General features: G+C 40.0%; 2 protein-coding genes and 1 non-coding gene across 5 annotated transcripts; 1 reads left to right on the forward strand and 2 right to left on the reverse strand.

Annotated features, from left to right (window-relative positions):
• The first annotated feature begins 1142 nt into the window (after positions 1-1142).
• tmem179ba (transmembrane protein 179Ba) lies at positions 1143-7089 on the forward strand. The gene is made up of 5 exons (XM_078275892.1): positions 1143-1288; positions 2314-2510; positions 3218-3355; positions 3820-3898; positions 4878-7089. Exons 1-5 carry the CDS (start codon positions 1193-1195, stop codon positions 5076-5078), a joined length of 711 nt encoding a protein of 236 aa, XP_078132018.1. The 5' UTR covers positions 1143-1192; the 3' UTR covers positions 5079-7089.
• Positions 5310-5391, reverse strand: trnas-gcu (transfer RNA serine (anticodon GCU)). Its single transcript has one exon. It is a non-coding gene; the product is annotated as a tRNA-Ser (tRNA).
• A 6241-nt stretch (positions 7090-13330) lies between the features above and the next one.
• brms1 (BRMS1 transcriptional repressor and anoikis regulator) lies at positions 13331-20008 on the reverse strand. Of its 3 annotated transcripts, none has more exons than XM_078276343.1 (10): positions 19873-20008; positions 18368-18613; positions 18183-18273; positions 17942-18069; positions 15575-15654; positions 15355-15451; positions 14174-14260; positions 13986-14050; positions 13742-13781; positions 13331-13650 (listed from the first exon to the last, which is right to left on the reverse strand). In XM_078276343.1, the coding sequence occupies exons 2-10, from the start codon at positions 18579-18581 to the stop codon at positions 13643-13645; spliced, it is 810 nt and encodes a 269-aa protein (XP_078132469.1). In that variant the 5' UTR covers positions 18582-18613; positions 19873-20008; the 3' UTR covers positions 13331-13642. The 3 variants fall into 3 exon arrangements, with proteins under 3 accessions (XP_078132469.1, XP_078132468.1, XP_078132467.1); XM_078276342.1 differs by having other exon boundaries at positions 18368-18587; positions 19873-20007; XM_078276341.1 differs by having other exon boundaries at positions 18368-18587; positions 19737-20007.
• Positions 20009-20601: the final 593 nt, after the last annotated feature.

Consider the following 20601-nt stretch of genomic DNA (forward strand, 5'->3'; position numbering starts at 1 on the left):
ATACTGTTGTTTCATTTGTGCAATAAAAGGTTATACATATTTATTTTGCAAACTTGAATGATGTAGCACCTTCCCTGTGGCTTCGGATATGTGTCAGGAATTAGTATTTCTACTGCAGAAGTGAACCGAGTGTTTCATCCCCAGAATGCTTAATCAAACCTTGTGACTTAGGTCATATGACCATGCTATTCTAACATATGTAACACAATTTTCTGTTAAATCCTGAAGTAGCTCAGACTAAGTCTAGCCACCTGATCTATTCTGTCCACTGAAGGTAAACCACAAACGTACATGTGCATAACACTTCCAGCCAGTTCTTCCTGATGAGCATCAACATGCTGTATAGTGCATCGTCACAGATAATAGGACTTATAGTGTAAACGTTTTACATTCACATAAATAAAAAGGAGATTCATTATTCATTTCTCATCCCTTGTTTCTGCTTCCCACAGCTTTTAGTTTTATCTTTCTGGGTTATCAGCTGAAACCAGCCACTGACCCGAAGAAAATTGCTCTGTATGACAACCAGTGTTGAAGTTCCTCAACCCATCAGTGTGACAAATAAACGATTTTTACGCATTTGTAAGTGGACGTAGCTTATGTGGTGGAGCTCAAGAGAAGCAGTTGCTTATTGAAACTAAAAACAGAACGGATGATAAGGGCAGGCTTGTCCCTTAGGGAAACTATGAGTGAGAACTGAGTGAAGCCGACCAAAAAAAAAAGCCAAAATAACGCCGGAAATCATATCTCTCATCTTCAAATATAAGCGTGACATTTGTTGCATTGCATAAAGAAGAGACAGGTGAGTTATCGGTATCAAAATGATCTCATCTAGCTTTACTGACAGACTTTTAAATTATGTTTTTGCAACCTATGACAAGTTTTTTTTTGTATTTTCCGATTTTGGAAATCACATTTTTCTGGCTGTGTGTTTGCTTTCTGTAGGCCTACTCTAAAATTGAATGGGAGGTTTTATTCATTTATCCAGTTGTAGGCTAATCGCACTGGTCTTCCCTGTTTCTATTTCAATAAATGCTCATTATTTTCACGGTTTACCGCAAGTCAATTACCGTTGCGACTGTGCGCTTCATCTAGGATTTTATTTTGAAACACTCTACCGGAAGTTTTATTTATCTTATCGTGGCTAACTTCATGCTGGTGTCTTCCCAGACAGGAACCTGGCCGCAGGACGATGGCGTTTGCGGGGCTGCTGTTGCTGGAGTTGGGTCTGTACGCCAGCTGCTTCGTCTGTGGGATTGTTGCCGCCGCTTCCATCACCATAGTCCAGGTGACTTCACCCAGAAATGAATAAACTAGCCTAATGTTTCTTTTATGTCCACCCTCTTCCGGGTAGAGTTCAGATTCAGTGCGTGTGTCGGTGCTAGAAAGGTTCAAAGACACAGAAAAAACTAAAAAAGAAAATCGTATCAGAGGTTGGACTTTTGGCACTCATTTGTACTTCATTTTACAGTAAATTACGTTTCCGATTAATTTGCGGTATGTGTTCTAAAAAAGCATCATAGAAGGTTACTTTCTTTGTCAAAACTAATTTCTACCGTTTGTTTACGCTCGCGCACAATAAAAAAAAAAAGACACGCGCTTTCACTTTCTTCTGATTTCCTGCTAACTGAGTGATGTTAAGCCTCGGACGCATCTCTTTGTATTTACCTAGGCTAACATATCACAATGTATTGTATCGTACATCAGGGGAACTACGCTTTCCCTATCAAACACAGACCCTAGGGAGGATTAGGCTACAGAAACACTATTATGATCCGCACGCGCACTAACGTTACAGTATTACTTCCATTTCCCTTCATTCCATTAGCTGCACCCATTTTACGCGAGGCTACTAAAACTAGAGGCACTGTAAAAAAAGAAAAAGAATCATTTATTTTGAGCCTTAGTTTGCTTTTAACCTAAATTTCTCTCTTTTTATTTTTTACAATGTTAGGACACGTGTGAGCGTGTGGAAGTGCGCGCGTACGTAAATGTTGATGTGCGCGCGCGAGAGTAAATGACAGAGTCCTACTGTTCTCACCATGTGACCAGGTGGACCTCGTGCCCAATCTTTCTCTCTACTTCTTTATATAAGTCAGGTGTGTGTGTGTGTGTGTGTGTGTGTGTGTGTGTGTGTGTGTGTGTGTGTGTGTGTGTGTGTGTGTGTGTGTGTGTGTGTGTGTGTGTGTGCGTGCGCGTGTTCTGGTGTTGCTGTTGCAATTCTAACAATGTAACAAAAAGGAAGTTGTTGAGTTATTGAAACTCTGACTGAAAATTAAAGAATCCAATCTCTTTTTCTCTCTTGTCTCTCAGGGTAATTTTGGAGGCCGCTGTATGCTTTATGGACTTGTCAACTACAATGCTACAGAAAGCCTCATCGGGGTCCAGTCATCCAGCGCTCCGTCTCTTTGCTATTTTGTGTCGGCGATATCAGTCATAGTAGCAGTGGTGTGTTTCTCACTGTCTCTGTACTGGGTGTACACTTGCTGCATCGACGGGGATATCAGAAGGTAATGTCCACACCTGATACCAACACATGGCACTAGTCAATGTTTCCTCTCAAAAAGGGATGCATGATCAATATGATAATGTGTTAAAGCAGATACCAATATCCCATACAGTACTTTCCCATTCATTTTAGCCGTCTCAGGCATGCATGTGTGAAAGAATTGCATTACAAATGTGTGTACAAAAAACATGCAGCTGCACAAAACATTTTGGAGATTGTTGTAAAAAAAAAAAAAAAAACGACACAATTCTAGCAATATTACAACTGGCCAAACTACAAAGATAAAGCTGGACTTATAGTAATGCTGCTTGTTAAATCTTATATTGGCCAGTACGTTGTCTATCTCTACTCCAAAGTTGTATTCTTGTTAGCATGACACTATGAAAACAGCATGAAGGGACACTCAACCCAGACTCTTAAAAAGTATTTTGGGCTTGTTAGCGGGATGGCTTTATTAGGGATTACTTCAAGTTTTACAGACCGAATGGCATCCCTGAAGCTGGTCTAACAGCACTTGCTGCAGAACTGGGGAGGAGGGAAAAAACATTGAATATAAATCAAAAAGAGGACATGCCATTGTAACATAGTCATATGTTACATAAAGTAGTTTTAACGTCATTTTCTCATTTGTTCAGAGGTTGAAGTAACACTTTGTTCTGGAGCTTACAGCCGTGCTTACGCTCTTTCTGTGTATTCCTTTCTCCACAGGGAGCGGGTGTGGATGAACCTGAATATAGCTGTGAGTGGCGTCTTCCTGTTCTTCCTGCTCATCACGGGGTGCATGCTGAAGATCGGACGTGACTCGCTCTGCGACTCGGTCATACAGACCGTTCACAACATCACCAGGTGGCACGCACGCACACACACACACGCGCACATACACACGCACACACACAATGCGGATGCATGCAATGGCATGTCCACACAAAACCAAAACCTCTCACAAACAAGTCAGAAATGAAACTTAAAAACATTTGAAACCTTAGTGAGCTTTACTTCATGTTTGCTACTCAGAACAGTTTCTCTTTTTCACAGCCTCATTTATCACTATTAAAAATACTTGCCTTTCAGTTGTTCTGTCAAGAAAAGCTCCACTTTCTTTTCCCTTGGCATATGAAAGCACATACCAATGGATAACTTACTGTATAACTTTGTCATCTACGTGGATACGTTTAATCTTTGATGATGATTTAGAAGGGACTTTGGCAGCTGAAATATCTCCTGTTAGCTACTGTTGGCATACACAAAATGCGTTGAAACTGTATTATCTGCAACCTTTTATAACGTGTAATCTGATCCTTTTTCTCAAGATGTGAAGAGGCCCAGGCTAGAAAATGGGTCAGTCCACTTAACGGGGAAAGGTTCTACAGCAGTCTATACAAAGCCGAGGTCAGTAGGCTTCATTCAGTTTTTTGTTTCATGTCTAGAGTGGATACAATAAGCAGTTCTAGTAACTCTTTGCATTATGTTGACAGCTAAATTCACGTACTAGTCAATAAAGCTAATCTACTTTGATTACAAACTAGGATCAAAACAACATTTTACAAGATTTTCATGGTCAGCCCTGTATTACGGGTGTAAAGTTTCGAGCTCAAGCTGAAAACCCCAAACATTCCTTTTATTCATTTAAATTAAAAAAAGTTTTAGTTTTCAAGTTGAATATGGTAATGGTTCTTCTGTTGAATAATTGGAAACTTTTCCTAACATTCGCAGAAACAAGAGGTTTTAAAAGAAAAGTGTCCTGAAGGGTTTTCTTTACAAGATGTGTGAATCAAATTGTACACAGCTGCTAAATCTGTTTATGTACAGAAAGTCATTCAGTCAGCATTACTGTTACTTTAAATAGCGACAAAGAACTGTTAGTGCTTCAAAGAGCTTCCGTATATAGTGGCAGCTGCTATAAAGTATCATAAGTCATTATCTATATGTACTGTAGAAGGCGTGTCCATTAGTAACTGTTAGGGCTGGCTACCGAATTCAGTACTTTGTAGCCACTGACTAAATTGCCTCGTTAGTATCGAGTATCGAAAAATACCTTTTTGTTCAATACCAAATTTCAGTACCTAAGGAGTAAATCTCATCAGCGTCAGTGAGCCAATAAGCATGCAGCATGCTTCTACTAAGATCTAATAATGCTGCTGATTGGCTGTCTAACGTAACAAAACTCTACTTTACGCACAGAGATGGGGCTCACGTAAGAAATTGGTATAGAAAAAAAGTATTGTTTAGGAACCGGTACCGAAGTCACGGAATTGGTATTGGTACCGGTATTGAACATTTTATAACGATACCCAGCTCTACGAGCTGTTGAGATTCAGATGAAAGAGCTTCATGTCCGTCTCGTGTGTCATGTGTTGTCTCCTCTCAGACGGCAGTGTGGGTCAACTTCTTCTTCTGGCTCATCATCGGGGTTCTGGTGCTCGTACAGAGGCGTCAGAGTTCTGGGCCGAAGGCGATTGTAGGAGGGTACGAAGGGTACGGCGGGCCAGCCGGAGGGCTTTTCGGTGACGCGGGGGTGACGGCTGCAGAGACGGAGCCTTTTTTCAACAATCCTGCAAGGCCGCATTGAGGACAGGTGTCGCAGATAACTTACAGAAACACACATACGTTAGCACAACACGATAATGTGTGAGTAGATGTGGGGAAAAGGGTAAATACATCTGGTGTACACTGCCTCGTATTCCAGTGAATACTCACACATTTTGCGAGATAACACATGATACTAATCACAGTAATACGTGATTACTTTTGTTTGCTTCAGGGTGTTGCACCACATAGACACAATAGCAATGCTTACCCTCGACGAGGATGGGATTCGAACCCACGCGTGCAGAGCACAATGGATTAGCAGTCCATCGCCTTAACCACTCGGCCACCTCGTCTGGCATGTAAAGTATCCTGAACCAACAACACTGTAGACCATCTTTGAGGCATGTCTGAAGATTGATGTACATGTACCCGTTTCCTACATTTACTCACAAAAGCCACTCCAAATGTCTAACTACTGGGTCACCCACAAATATGCGTTTGTTGTATTTTGTTTATAAAATATAACAATAAATGGGAGAATGCATATTGCAGGCATTCATTTTTTTTTTTTTCAGTACTTTCTTATGTGATTGGCAGATGTGTCCTATGTAAAACATGTTTTCACTCATTTTACAAATTATTGTAAACCTTTGAGAAGTTAGTATTCTGATGTTCCACTATGTGCCTGTACCAGTTTTATTTCTGTAAGTTGTCTTTATTCTTCATTTGTAGTTAATTAGTTAGTGTGACATTGAGGCCAATCGTATCTTCTCTTCATTTCGGATAGTTCACTCTCACTATGTGAACAAAACCACTGCTTGAAGAAGCACCTGCTACAGCTCAAAACAATAGGAATTACATTATAGCCAAATCAGAATCAGAAAAGGGTTTATTGCCACAATACGTTCCACTGATGTGGAATTTGCCTTGGTGTATAGTGCATACATAAAGTAACAAACAAACATATTACACATTAATATCAAATAAACCATACATACAGAAACAAATGTTTACATACAAAATAACTATTGCATAAGACAGAGATCTTCAACAGGGGGTCTGTGACCCCTAGGGGGTCCTCAGAGTTACTGCAGGGGGGCCACCAAATTCTTTAAAAAAATCTATTTTTTTGAAAATTTCTTTTTTCAAAAATGATCGATGTGAATCTAACATATTACCTAATAGCAAAGATAAATTGGCCTATTTGTGCAAAAAAAAAAAGGTAGCCACTATGTTAGCTATACAGTTTGTTTAACGTTAAATACTATCCATTTTGTTTCATCCATTCGGCCGAGTTTAATATGCAACTCAATGGTTTACAATATATGCAGTAGGGGTCCCTACTCGGTCTCTCTTTTGCGAAGGGGTCCCTGGCCTAAAAAACGTTGAAGACCCCTGGCATAAGAAAAATGAGGTTGAATGTTACATTATGCAACGAATAATTCAGATACATTTTTTTTTACTTTAAGGTATGACATATGTGCTCCCATCCTAACTTTTACATCTAATATCCTGGTTCACTCATCGGTGCTCATCAAATCCTGTGTTTGGGATATTGCACCTTAGGAGTTAGTGTACCTAAAATGGCTGTATGTCAAGATATCAATCACCGGGTTTGTGATGCTACTTGACACTGGGTATGCTACTTTTTTTTGTTGCAACAAATAAACCAAAGAGTTAAAGCACAACGACCCAAATGTGTTTTTCTGTGCATGTATTTCAGAAGGGAATGGAGCCATAGAACTAGATATGTCGAACTGTGTCTCCCTCTGCTGGTTGATAACGAGTAAGGACTCACTTGTACCGGAGATACATTTGTGTTAAATGGAGTATATTCTGGTGTCAGTTCACTGTCATTTGCAAAGGTCATTTTTTTCGTGAGTATCTGGAAAAAGTTGTATATTGTGCGATAAGTCATACTGGTATTATTGTGGTTATGAAGTGATGTAATGAGTCAGTAACCTCTTGATATCCAGGCTCTCTTGCTATGCTATTGCATTCAAATGAAACTGTGGTTCTTCTGGCAGTACAAATAAAACAAAAGCAATGTCTTTATTTTGCCATCCCATATTTAACAGCAATGACATAGAACAGAGATCTTCAACAGGGGGTCCGTGAAATGTGTCTGAAAATATGCATCGATGTGAATCTAACATATTACCTAATAGAAAAGATAAATTGGCCTATTTGTGCAAAAAAAAAAGGTAGCCACTATGTTAGCTATACAGTTTGTTTAACGTTAAATACTATCCATTTTGTTTCATCCATTCGGCCCAGTTTAATATGCAACTCAATGGTTTACAATATATGCAGTAGGGGTCCCTACTCGGTCTCTCTTTGAGCGAAGGGGTCCCTGGCCTAAAAAACGTTGAAGACACCTGATATAGAACAAAACCTATGTTTCTAAAAAATACAACAGTAGGGATCGACCGATACTTGTTTTTCAAGGCCGATAGCAAATATTAGTAGTTAGTGAAACCGATAACCAATATTTGGAACCAATATGCATTTACAGTGAAAATCAAAGTCAAAATTAAGGTTTTGGAATGTTACAAATTCCACAACACAAAACTGTGTTTAAATGCTTTAAGGGATTATTTAATAAATTAGAAACGTGTAACTTAATCCCCAGTAAAAGATAGTCGGATAGTGTTGTGGGACATGAAGTCAGACTCAGTGGTGAGTGAAACCGAATCAGAGGGACAGACACAGAGCTGTAGCTGAGCCAATGTTGCGCACTTTTTAATGAATTAACTTCATCGGCTATCAGTCGAATAAAACACACATACAGATAATCTGCAAACTGCCATAAAGAAACGGCAGATAATCGGTCTACCCCTAGACAACATACTTTTGCCTTTTTCCCTTCCATCAAAAGCCTGTTTCCAGTGGTGTAGTCTGTGATACGCAGGTATACACAGTATACCCACTAAGAAAGCTCCAGGATTTCCATGTACCCTCTTAAAAATGCTCAATGACACGCAAAAAAATACTTTCCTTCATATTTTTGATGTATTTGTGTTTTTGATATATATATATATATATATATATATATATATATATATATATATATATACACTACAGTATACCCACTACAATACATTAGACTACACCACTGCCTGTTTCTGCATTGACCCATTACAAAACTAATAGCACTTACCCTAAATCAGTTTTGCAAAGTTTATTAATCTTGTCCAAGACAGCTTCACCTAACAGATTTGTGTTATTGATTAGCATACAATCAGTTTCACCACACCTGGTAAGATCAGTCTATAATATCAACAAGCCCCTAAATAAATTCAAACCTTATCATTCTTTTGGTATTATTGTTGAAAATACAGATTATAAAATATGCCTCTGTGCAAAAATCAAATCAAATCAAAAATCAATCTGTGCACTGGTAGCGAATTAAGACATACTGTAGCTACATAGCCTCAAATCTAGAATCATGATTTAGCCATCAGCCTGAGAGGTCCAAACAGACATCTTACTCCTGTTATTACAACATGACTCCTACTCTCTTTCCTTAACTGTCTAATCTCCATGGATTACCTGACCTTGCTTGAGCCCTGAGGTAGAAGATAATGCTCACTAAAGACAGAGAGAAAGTAGAGACGGGACTAAAAAGAGGGAGACGGGTGGTGACGGAGAACGATCAGAAAAATATATAGGGAAGACAAACCGACACTTTGAAGGAACGTCGCTCGCAAGTAAGATTTCCAACAGCCACTTCCACGATCTATACCTAAAGTAGAATCCATACCTGGAATTTCTGTCTGTTCTTTTTAAATATATATATATATATATATATATATATATATATATATATATATATATACACACAGTAAGTCTGAAAAGGACAACGAAGAAGAAGGAGAACTCTGGAGAACAAAGGGGACTGTCTTACACTCGAGTCTCAGAAGAAAACCACAAAGCTTGTGATAAATTGGACTTTGAAGTGTATGGTAAGACCTTTTCACATCCTATTTGGCTGTTATATTGGGCTACTGATTAGAAAAATAAACTGGATACAAACATTTCTGAGGGAACAAAAACTAGAAGAGTGAAAAAAATGGAGATTGATGGTAGGACGGGGGTAAAAGAGAAGCACAGACAAGAGCAGTGGCCACTGTAGACTGAGCTAAGCCGTGATAAACCTCTTTAAGCTACTTCACTCTACGGATCAAATTTTCTGTTTAAAACCTGTGGATCTGTGCTGGACATCTGACTGTGAGCTATTGATTCACTTCATTGGATTTTTTGGCAGGATAGCTGTAGTTCACTGCCAAATCTGACAGTAAAAAACCCCCATAGAGAAACAAAGTCTTCAAATCTGAAAATTGAATCACAGAGAGTAAGGCTACACGATATGAGGAAAATATCTAATTGCGATTATTTTGACTGATATTGCAATTGTGATATGATTCACGATATTGGAGGCAATGATCGTTTTTGTATCATTATTCTCATTTTCATTGAAAATGATTAACATTGAAAGAAATTAAAAATGATTATAGTGTGATTTTTGCGAGGATCTGTACCAAACAAAGATTTTTTTTCTTTAGTCTGTAGGATATGATTTGTAGACCGGGACATCTCTGCAGCACCACAATACTTCATTCAGAATAGGTTGCCATTAAGAAGTATTGTGCCACCCTGCGATTTGGATAATGCACTAGTCCATATTGCGATTTGGATACCATTGCGATTAATTGTGCAGCCCTAATAGAGAGCCTTTCGAGTTGACAAACATATTTTAAGTCTCTGTTTTCAAGCATCTGACTGCTTGATGTCTTAAAGACAATCATTGTATAATGCCCTGCTCCTGTTTTGATCTTTGCCCTCCATCCATCCCTCTATCTGTCCAGAACATGTCTCAAAGTCAGTGTGAGTCAGTGGCAGTGAGCGTGGAGTCACTCCTGAACGATGCCAAGAGGTTGCAGATGCAGTGCCGTGAACGCAGCGAGCAGTTGACCATGGCCACCACGCAGCTGAGGGTGGAGTCGGCCGCCCTGAGGGAGCAGTGCGAGTCCACCCAGCTCGACATGGCCCTAATTCGCCGGCAGCTGGACGAGCTGATGGATACCAAAGCCGCCTTGGAAGCCAAGGAGAGGCAGGCCCGCAAACTCAGCAAGCACCTGTGAGGAAATGAGGAAGAGGGGGATAGGGATGTCATGAACTGTTATGCAGGCCTCCGTTGAAACCACTAGATTTGCACTCAGGAGAAAGAAGGGAAGTGGGGGCGAGGAGGAGATGAAGAAGGGGTTCATCTCTAAAAACTCTGAGGGGAGAAAAAGAAAAGGTTGAGGGAGGAACGGAAAAGATTAGTTGCATGTAGTGTCGATGTGAACTGAGTTACCACCGGAGTAGTAGAGTCTCAAATACCACTTGAGTATTAAAAACTTGAAAAGATATCTCTCATTTAGAACAGATTAAAAAAAAATGCAATTAATTTGCAATTGCAAGACAAAACGGAGGGAGGGAAAAGATGCAAAGTCACGGTAAAGAGAGTCAAAGAAAGGAATACGATGCAATTTAAACCCAGCACCAACTTAAAATGTGTACTTGTTGTCAACTTCAACAGATCCTAGAATGTAGTTTAGGACAGAATATTGTTTAGGATAGAACATGTATTTGACTTTTCTGAAGAAAAAAGTTAATCAGAAGCCTGAGAAAAACTAAATTGTTTGTGGTTTGTCAGAGAAATGGAGAGAAAAAAAGCTCTGCACTTTATCGATATTTACAGCTCTTTCTCCTTCTTTTTGGCTTTTGCAGCCATGTGAAACACACGTGAATACGCACAAAAATGTCATCCTTCAATCTTTCCCACTTTTCATGTCAAATAAACACTGTCCAAATACACTCTTGTCTTTTGCTTTTCTCTGGCACGTCATCACATCCACATTTAGCTTGATTTCCTCATGTTTTCCCACAGTAAATGTAAACTCAACCATATCATTGTGCATGTGAGGTAAGTGGCTCAGAGTTGATAAAGATCAACCAATGACTGTTGAGGAATTTGATCTTAAAATTTTAACAGGCTTGAAAATGAGACATGTTTTAGTTTTTTCACACATGAATTTAACCAGATAATCCTGAACGCCTCACAGAGCTGTCTAACTGTTCCCACTGATACAATGGGGAGCCAGAAACTGTTGAACATGGGCTGCTAGTTAGCTGTAGCAGCTATAATGATAAATGAAGGGAGCTAATATCAGCACAAGATTCTCCTAGCCCCTTTCTTGCAACCTCTGGTGTAAATAGCCCTTAGGCTGTCCTGTTTGTAGTGTCCTGTACACTGTCTTGTGACGCCATGACTGTCCCAGGACAGTCAGACACTGTCCTGTACACTGTCCTGTGACTCCCATGACTGTCCCAGGACAGTCAGACACTGTCCTGTGGCTCCCAGACACTGTCCTGTGACTCCATGACTTTCCCGGGACAGTCAGACACTGTCCTGTACACTGTCCTGTGACTCCCATGACTGTCCCGGGACAGTCAGACATTGTCCTGTACACTGTCCCGTGACTCCATGACTGTCCCGGGACAGTCAGACACTGTCCTGTACACTGTCCTGTCAGACACACTCATATATATATTTTTTTAATTGTCCAAATGGTGGCTCTTTTCTGGGTATTTCTTGTGAGGCTACACTGATGAAGGCTGTTGTTGATAATTAGCTGTAAACACAGAATTTACTGTTGGACTGTGTAGTGTGATGTTGACATTTAATGCATTTTATTTTGTAGCCTAAATATGTTCTTTCATTTAACAGTAGCATCATAACACCATGCTGCTAGCATTAGCCTCTTATTTAGCATACAGACAGTATCCATCATCTCGTATAATTGTCGACACAAAAGCATATTTCCCAAAACCCTTTTCTTTAAATGAGTGAATAAAGTGACTTTTTGTTTTTAAATGTACATGGTTGTTTTTTTTTTTGTTTTTTTTTGTTTTTTGGGGGGGGGCTGTTTAAACATTTCCTTGGTGGGTGGTGTTGTGCTGGGGGAATTTATTTGAGTTTTTTTTTATTTGAGTCATGGCATCTGTATTTGTAAAATCCAGTACAGGGTCTTTATTGTTGCTGGTTCAAAATAAATGGCTCATAAGGATGAGTGGAAAAAGTTGGGACACAAACTTTCATCACTCATATTCAACCTGAGAAATTGTGTGTATTGCCGTAATGAAAAACTTTGTTGAAATTACAACTTTTTACTAATTTCATTAAGACTTTAGTCTTGAAATATTTAGACCTAATTCTCAAAATCTCAATATTTCATTTTCGAAACAGATACCCTCATATTCCCTTATATCAGTGTTGTAGGACTCTTTGAAGGTCTCGCCTCGGAATCAACCACATCTTTACTCGGTCTTGTCTCGGTCTCTAAATGAAGAGGACTCTGGATTTTATTTCAAGACCGGTCAAGACCACAACTTTAGGGATACTAACTCACTAAATTGCCTGTGTATCGTCTGATTTATGTGTTAACATCATTACTGTGATTGGAGGTAAAACTTCCTGCTTCCAATGCAACTAATTACTTGACTCATTTCTAGTCTGAAATGTGTTACTGTTAACCCCCCGCCCCCTTAACACGCACTCCCAAAGTGAATGTAGTTGACAGGAGAAGAAGCCAAATCGTCGGTAATGTTATGTAATACATTTTATTATATTTTTTATGAGTTTATTTGCAAAACAACATCTGAAAGCGTGTAAATTCTGCAATGTTACACCGATTGAGACAGCTGGGACCACTAAATTTTTTTAAAATCGGCACTTAGAAAGGAAGCATAAAGAAAGGTAAGATAAGTGTAAGTGACGCTAGCGAAGCTAGCTAGCTAAAGTTATCAATCTGCCTTTGTACCAAAACTCTCCACCCAAAGGGATTTGCCGAATATTAGCTATACATATTAGCTAGTTGTGTATATACTGTATGTTTCAGTTGTTTGGTCTGGTCTTGGTCTTGAATCGGTCTCCAGTCATGTGGTCTTGACTACAACACGTCTTGGACTTGGTCTCAACCCCTCAAAGTCTCGGTCTCTATAAACTCTGGTCTTGGTAATGACTTGGTCTCGAGTTATGTGGTCTTGACTACAACACTCCCTCATACTTTAAGTAAATGTGTGTGTGTAAATATATATATATATATATATATATATATATATATATATATATATATATATATATATATATATATATATATATAGGTTACAGTTATCTACATTTTCACAAAAAACTGTGTGTGCAGTCATAAACATTGAGCGGGAATCAAATAAACATGCAACACCTTGTCACAAAAGATTAAAATTTTAATCATTATAAATCATTCTATAAATACATGGTTGTCATATCATTAAGAACTCGTTTTAAATAGCAATAGATAACAAACAAACAAGCAGTCGGGTGGTTGGTTGCTGGGGTCAGGCACGATTCAACACAATCTTGTGGGTCTTGAGGTGACAAAACCGTAACCGTTAGTGGAAGTAGCTGTGTGTGTGTGTGTGTGTGTGTGTGTGTGTGTGTGTGTGTGTGTGTGTGAGTGCGAGTGTGTGAGTGATGTTTGGTTTTTGCCACTGGTCTTCAATAAGATCCTTCTATTATCACCGCTCTGAAAGACAAAATGAGAATGGCTTACAGGAAGAAAAAAAATCTCCCAGCAGTATGGTGTTTTTATGCTAATATATGACAGGCAGACTTACTTTCAGCTTTCTTTTTTAGTGGTGACAGTGCTGCTTTCGCCTGTAAAGCACACAGAGACAAGTTACCAAAGTATATCTCTAACCAAGATACAATTAGTTTGTTGTTGGAGTGTGTAGTGTAGCGTTGTGGCATTGAGGAGTTTATTTACCTTCAATTAAGTTTAATGTCAACACTGAAATTACATGTTAGTGCAAGGTGAGAAATGTGGGAGCTTGAAAGGAAAAGTAGCTCTTAATTTTTTACCTTCTTGATAGCAGACCAGTCTTCAAGGATGTCGATGTCTCTCAACATGTAGACGATGAAAGGCCCTGTGAGACAGAGAGGGACACATTAAATCATCTGGCGGTCTGTCCAGCGGTCAGGAGGCAAATAATATTAAAGATACTGTTTGTGTCAGAATAAAAAGGGAAAAGGAGGATGAGAAATTTTACCTGAAACCAGAGCTACTTTCTTTTTTCTCTCTGACCGACCCAGCAGGTTCTTTCTTTTACACTTCTTGCCCATCTCATCACTCCACTCTGGAATAAGAAAATATAGCATTCATTACATTACTCGTCTCACTGTTTAGATTTATTTCTTCTGACAAGAGAAGTCTTCTGAGTGTAGTGATTATTACTTTGCGTAATGTGTGTAAACATTAGTTTTAGTTTTCACTAAGAAATTAGCAGGTTTTTGTCCAAACATTAAAAGGTAAAGTTTGGATTTTTTGAAGTGAGGTTGTACTTATCCATAGTCAGTGTATTACCTACAGTAGATGGTGGTCGGCACACATGCGAGTTGTGGTCTAAAGTGTTATTGTGTGACTTTTGGCATTTTAAAAAGGGTTAGGAATAGTGCTGTCAGTTAAACGCGTTATTAACGGCGTTAACGCAAACCCATTTTAATGGCGTAAAAATTTTTAGCGCGAGATTAATGTTCTTTTTGGCTTAGCAAACTTTGTAGTTTTTTTCACATGCTGTTGCAACAACTAGTAACGTTAGAAAAACTACAACACCACACCGGATCTAGCTAGACCGGAAACAAAACAACAGGCACGCCGCACACTTGTTTGGGCTTGCGAGCCGGCCAAAGAGTAGTAGGCTAACGTTACGTTCTGAGTGGATGGTGAGCGCTAGATGCCAAAATGGATGCCAGTAAGATTCTGAATGGAAAGTTTATCATCGCCGCACGTCCAGTCTGAAATACCACTTGATGGCCAAGCACACAGCTGATGCCAATTCTCCGCCCCCTCGTCAAAGCCAGGCGACAAAAGCACAAAGCAAGCCGATCCACTTTTCCAAGTTGATAAGAGCATTAAAATGAGAAAAAAATAATTGGACAAAAAGAAATCAAGGGACATTTAGAATAGATAAAAATGTGCGATTAATTGCGATTAATTGTTGCTGGGAATCCTGCCTGCTTCTCCAAACAGGGGGCGTGCCGACCGCCACCTACTGGAGGTTATACACTGACTATGGATTCAACCCCACTTGCAAAAAAAATAAAAAATTGAACTATACCTTGAATAATGGCAGCAAATGTACCGTAGATTTTGTTCCCTAAACCAACAAGACTAATAATGATGATGATGATGATGATGATGATGATGATGATGAGGACATTTTAGCTGTACCTGAGGTAAGGTCTACATTCTGTCTGTCCTCCTCCAGTCTTCGTATCTTCTCCAGCAGTTCGGTCTTCATGGCATCAAACAGCAACATCCGCTCACTCTGTATCACACATACATAAATACATACACACTTTTACTTCTGTAATAATTGTGTTCAATAAGATTGGCTGAAGTGTACGAGACTCCTGATGCAGTATGTAGTACTGTAATGTGTGTGTATTACCTCTAGGTGCTGCTTTGCTCCTTGTTGTTCACACTCGTACTTGTGTTTGATCACCTGCAGACACAGCTCTCTGTACACTCCTGTAGTTAGAGACAGTTAGAGAGGATGCTAAAGACAGTGTGGCTAATTTTAGATGTTTTTTGTGTCCTTAGTTTCTTTTAAAAGGTAGACAGAAACAGAGAGTGACACCATACAGCATATTAAACTAATACCAGTCTTTTAGGGCGCTTTCACACCTATAGTTCGGCGGGGGTGAAGTTACAACATTGTTAAAAAAAAATCAAATATCACGATATTTTTGACCAAATACCTCGATATCGATACCGCAACAATATTGTTGTGTTGACTAGTGGTGCTTTCACAAAATATTTACACAATGAGATTTTTGATAAATAATCATCAGTAATGTGGATATAATGACTTAGTGGGTAAAGGCAAATCATAGAACAGTTACAACAGTCTGGTAAGTTCAGAAAATGACACCACTTTAAAACCATATCACGATATCAATATAATATCGATATATTGCCCAGCTCTAAAGCGTACCAAAATGCATCATTACAAATCACGCAAGAACGTTCACTCCTTTTTATTGGTCGAATGTGTCTGGGGCGGGAGCAAGAAAATAAATCCAGGAAGAAGCTCCTGTGTGGACTAGTGCATATTTCTTGCATCTCCATGGTCAAACCAGCTCACTTCATTTAAATAATCAGACATTTTCACCGAGACTTGGCTCTGCTCTGCCGGTGTGCGTCTCCAACTGTAGTGCCGGCTGGTTTGACCATGCAGATGCGAGTGACGGTGAGCTTGACCGCAGTCTATTTCTGTGAGAGAACCACTGCAAGTTGCTACAGTTAATGTTCTGCCGCATCGCAGATTGCTAAACACAACCGACTACAGGAGACATTAGCTCAGACTTGCGGAGTATGTAGAGTTGGTGCGGTTCGAGGTCGGATCACGTTCTCACCACAAACAAACCGCTCCAGAGTTGGTTTGAAAGCGTACCAAGACCACCTCTTCAGGCAGGTCTCGGTACGCTTGTTTGGTCCGCTTTTGGTGCGCACCAGAGTGCAACTGTCGCATTCTCACCTGCCCAAGCGTCTGAAAATATCTTGAAATCTGGAATTTACGATAAGGAGGTCTGAAATTTCATGTGGGACCGAGTCTGACTCGTCATCCGTTTTGGGTTTTTTCAACCGCAATTTGACCAGTGCACCATCTGGGGTCAGCACTTTGCTCTATGTGGCTGCAACCTGCATCATTCCATAGGTGATTGATGAATGCGTTGCATTTTCTTGGGGGAGAACCCCCCCCCAAACCACCCTCAAGGCTATTTAGCAGCCACATTTGCCCATGATTTAGAGAAAAGATGAATACTTTAACTTGTGTGTATTTGTGGGGGTTTTTAATGTCCTGGGGCTGTCCTCCATGTCTTTTTCAAACTACTATGAGGGGCCAAAATTTAGAAATTACCTGAAGTACCTTAAAGGCTGATAGTTTATACATACACAGTCAACCATGTCAGGGTTAAGGTGAATCAGCACGTGGTATAAAAGTTGTCGTGTCCCTGTGACCTGTCTGGAGCGTGGCTCTGGTGAGCTGTGCCGCGCTACGCTTCGCCACACCATTCTGTGTCGTGTCGCGCTGAACATTTTGCGTTTTTTTTTTTTTTGTCGTGGTAAAGTCTTACATTTTCCTTTATAGAGGACTTGAAAAAGGTCTTAAAAGTCATTAAATTTGCTGTTAAAAAATGTGCAGACACCCTGAAACAAACTGCACCAGCGGGGCAAACGAACTCTAGTGCTATACAACTGAACTAAACGAGGCAGGTGTGAAAGCACCCTAACACCCACTCCACCCATCAAAGCAAAGATTTCAAGCTGCCTAGCAGACCATTTCCAATTCAACACAGCTAAAGAAACTATAATTGGGCAGAATAGGAAACATTACAACAAGACACTGTTAGTGTAGGAATAAATTCCCTTAGATCGCCCCTATATAGCATTTGAAATTAATTCGATCATACTGTAGGCCATCATTTCCATTAAATATGTTGGTGGTCGTCCTGACTCCCTTCACCCTACCAGAGAGATTAATGTGTGCAGCCCCACCCAGAGGCCAGGTGTTGAGAAACATCTACACCCTACAGATGATGTGTGTCTGCTGGAAAAGATATGACAAAAATCAAATTGTATCACAGGTGCTGCTCAAGTTCTTTCAGATATTGTGTGCCGGGTTTTTAAACTTAATTTCAACATCATTCCACTGTGGTCAAAGTGACTTGTAGTGTGTATGCCATGATAGAAAAGTTTAGGCTGTTAAGCACATCATATCCTGTCTTCCTGAGAAAGGGTGTGTTTTACTTACCGGCCACTTGTGTTCGTATGTGCATGCTCTCCTGTAGTAAAACCAGTGGTTCTCTGTATTCTCCAGCCTTCCCTGTCAGCACCTCGTCCAGCTTCACTTTCACCTGGTTCTGCCGCTCCCGAAACAACCTGCAATCACACAGTGGAGTCAGCCTTTCCTTCTTTTCTTTTCTTCCATCCTTCAAAAATCACACCAGAGGGACACACTGTCAAGTTTCTTCCCTCGTCCGCTTTCAACGTACTTCTCTTTCAGCTCCTGAAATTGTTTTTCCAGATCCAACATCTCATCTAGACATTCTCCTCTCCTGCGCTCACAGTCTTCATCATCCATCTCTTCACAGAGGACAGAGAGACAGAAACAGTTTAAAAACAACCAGTGACATTGCATACAATCGGGCAACAATTTAGCAGAGCACTTGGATTTTACCTGAACTCTCCTCTTCTTCCTCCTCCTCCTCTTCACTATCCTCCAAGTCGCTATCCCTCTCCTCCGTGCTTTCCTCCATGGTCTCCTCTCCTCCTCTGCCTCCTCTTTCATCCTCTCTCGGTTGCTCCACCTCTCCGTTGGTTTCAGGGAGTTGTGACTCTCCTTCTGCCTCCATCTCCTCCTCCGGCTCCCTCACAGGGGGTTGGGCTGGCATGGCTGGCTGAGAAACATGCAGACACACACAAACTATACCACAATGTGTCTGGGTAGAGGTTTAAAGGTCAACCAAATCTGGTCTGTCCTTCTCTTGAGCCATTTCATCAGTAATTATCAGTTAGTACACTGGGTTACTCGTGTGTACTGATGTTTGCACTTTGTTAATCTGTTGATTTAAAATACTGAATGACTGCATTTGGAAATATAGCAGGTGCCTAGTTTTAAAATCCCTATCTTAGGTTCCACTTCTACTGCACACAGAACATCACAACTGCCTTAAATATACTTTCCTTATGTTTATTTTGCTTAAATATTGGTGATGTTGATTAATGACAACAAACTCCAGCTGGGTTGCAATAAGAGTAAACCACAACAAAGAGCATTGAAAGCAGACAAACGACCTACGTTGCTAAAACAGAAACGTGTTTAATTGTAAATTGTGGCATACAGATAGAAAATAATTTAAATATAGTAGCATTGGGGCGACCGCGGGACATCGAGCTATCGTGTTCCGTATCTCTGTCAAGCCAGCTAGAAAAACACAAGACAGGAAACTAGCCGAATTTCTTGTCGAAAAGCAAAAAGGGATGGTCTAAAAATAATTACCTCACACTGCGTTAGGAACGCTTTATGGGAAATAATTACAAATGGAACATAAACTGTTTATTTTCGCCACACTTCTGCTACATCCATTAATAGGCGTTTAATTTTGTTTCCTTGCCGGACGTCCTATTTTTTTTTATTAGCCCAGCTTGACCACTAGTAGCTTCCGTGATGTCATTCAGTAAGACGGTAAACGTTATGGACTCGATGGCGGTATTTAGACTCAAATAACGACCCTAACAGAGTCTGAAGTCCGTTATACTATCAGTATATTTACATTCAACCCCCAAGAAATTAACCGAGACTCGTCGTTGCATTTTCATGTCAAATTAACGGCAAATAAACCACAGTGAAGTCAAGTGCAACACAAGCTAACAGTGAGAAACCACAGAGCGAGGGAACGACTGCCTGCTCATCACGCTGTCAGACTATTATTCAAGTTAATGTATTGCTAGATATTTCCTCTACACGTATTTGGTAGTAAACAATATAATCGGCGTTAAAATGTCATTAATCACAACGAAGCATCGCCACAGTAGCTTTCACTGACCCTATCTTCCAACTCTGCACGGATTAACGTTAACGTTATCCCTCCGTCCATGCAGGCAGGCAGGCAGGCGATGCTGTTGGTAAACAGATAACCTTCCCTTCCCCGGACAGCACAGTGACTAGAGGAGCCTGCTCACCTTCTCCCTCTGCTCGGCTGTAGAAAGTTAAAGTATCATTTTCTGTATTTTCATTTTAAAAAGTACTTCCTCTTCACTTCAGTCGTCAGTTCGATACCTCGCCGAACTCTACAACCCGTAAATTCAACCAATCAGCGCCGAGCCGTGATGTTTGAGTGACCAATAGGAGTGACCCCCCCTCCAAACGTCGCTTGCCCAATCAAAATGCTAAAGCAGGTTTAGTGGGGTAATCACAATCCGGTTTGGTACTGTAAACCATCAGAATTAGCCAATAGGCTGGAATTTACAAAAAATACCGCGCATCTCCCTGTTTTCAATCGCAATATAATATAATATAATATATACTATAATATAATTAATATAATATAATATAGCTAGGCCAGACCTCTCAGGTGAGAGTACACATGCACTACATACAATAATTACAGGCTTCAAAAAACAATACACCTTTTTAGTGCAATAGTTCTAAAAATGTCAGTCTATAGGCCTACAAATATATTGTTAAGAGTTATATACAGGTGTGTATATATGGCCCAACTAACTAACTATATTGGAGGAATTATGTAAACCACTGTGATCTTTTTATAGCTAAACTACAGGAGATGTATTAATTTGCAAAGCATTTGTTGTGGCAGATACATTTTAAGCCAAACATCGACATAAGGATCCAACGTTGTCCCTTAACGCAGATAGGAGTAATGAGCACAGTGTGATGCAGCCATTTATACT

This window comes from Sander vitreus, chromosome 19 (assembly GCF_031162955.1).
Source record: "Sander vitreus isolate 19-12246 chromosome 19, sanVit1, whole genome shotgun sequence".
In the NCBI taxonomy this organism is placed as follows: domain Eukaryota; kingdom Metazoa; phylum Chordata; class Actinopteri; order Perciformes; family Percidae; genus Sander; species Sander vitreus.

Bases quoted from the DNA above. Each gene is read 5' to 3' on its own strand.
- tmem179ba (XM_078275892.1), top strand. From the start codon at position 1,193: ATGGCGTTTGCGGGGCTGCTGTTGCTGGAGTTGGGTCTGTACGCCAGC. The intron at 2,511-3,217 runs GTAATGTCCACA...CTTTCTCCACAG, and splicing joins ATCGACGGGGATATCAGAAG to GGAGCGGGTGTGGATGAACC. The intron at 3,356-3,819 runs GTGGCACGCACG...CTTTTTCTCAAG, and splicing joins ACCGTTCACAACATCACCAG to ATGTGAAGAGGCCCAGGCTA.
- brms1 (XM_078276341.1), bottom strand. From the start codon at position 19,787: ATGGACGGAGGGATAACGTTAACGTTAATCCGTGCAGAGTTGGAAGAT. The intron at 18,070-18,182 runs GTACGTTGAAAG...GTGTGATTGCAG, and splicing joins TTTCAGGAGCTGAAAGAGAA to GTTGTTTCGGGAGCGGCAGA. The intron at 14,051-14,173 runs GTAAAATTTCTC...TCTGTCTCACAG, and splicing joins GAAAGTAGCTCTGGTTTCAG to GGCCTTTCATCGTCTACATG.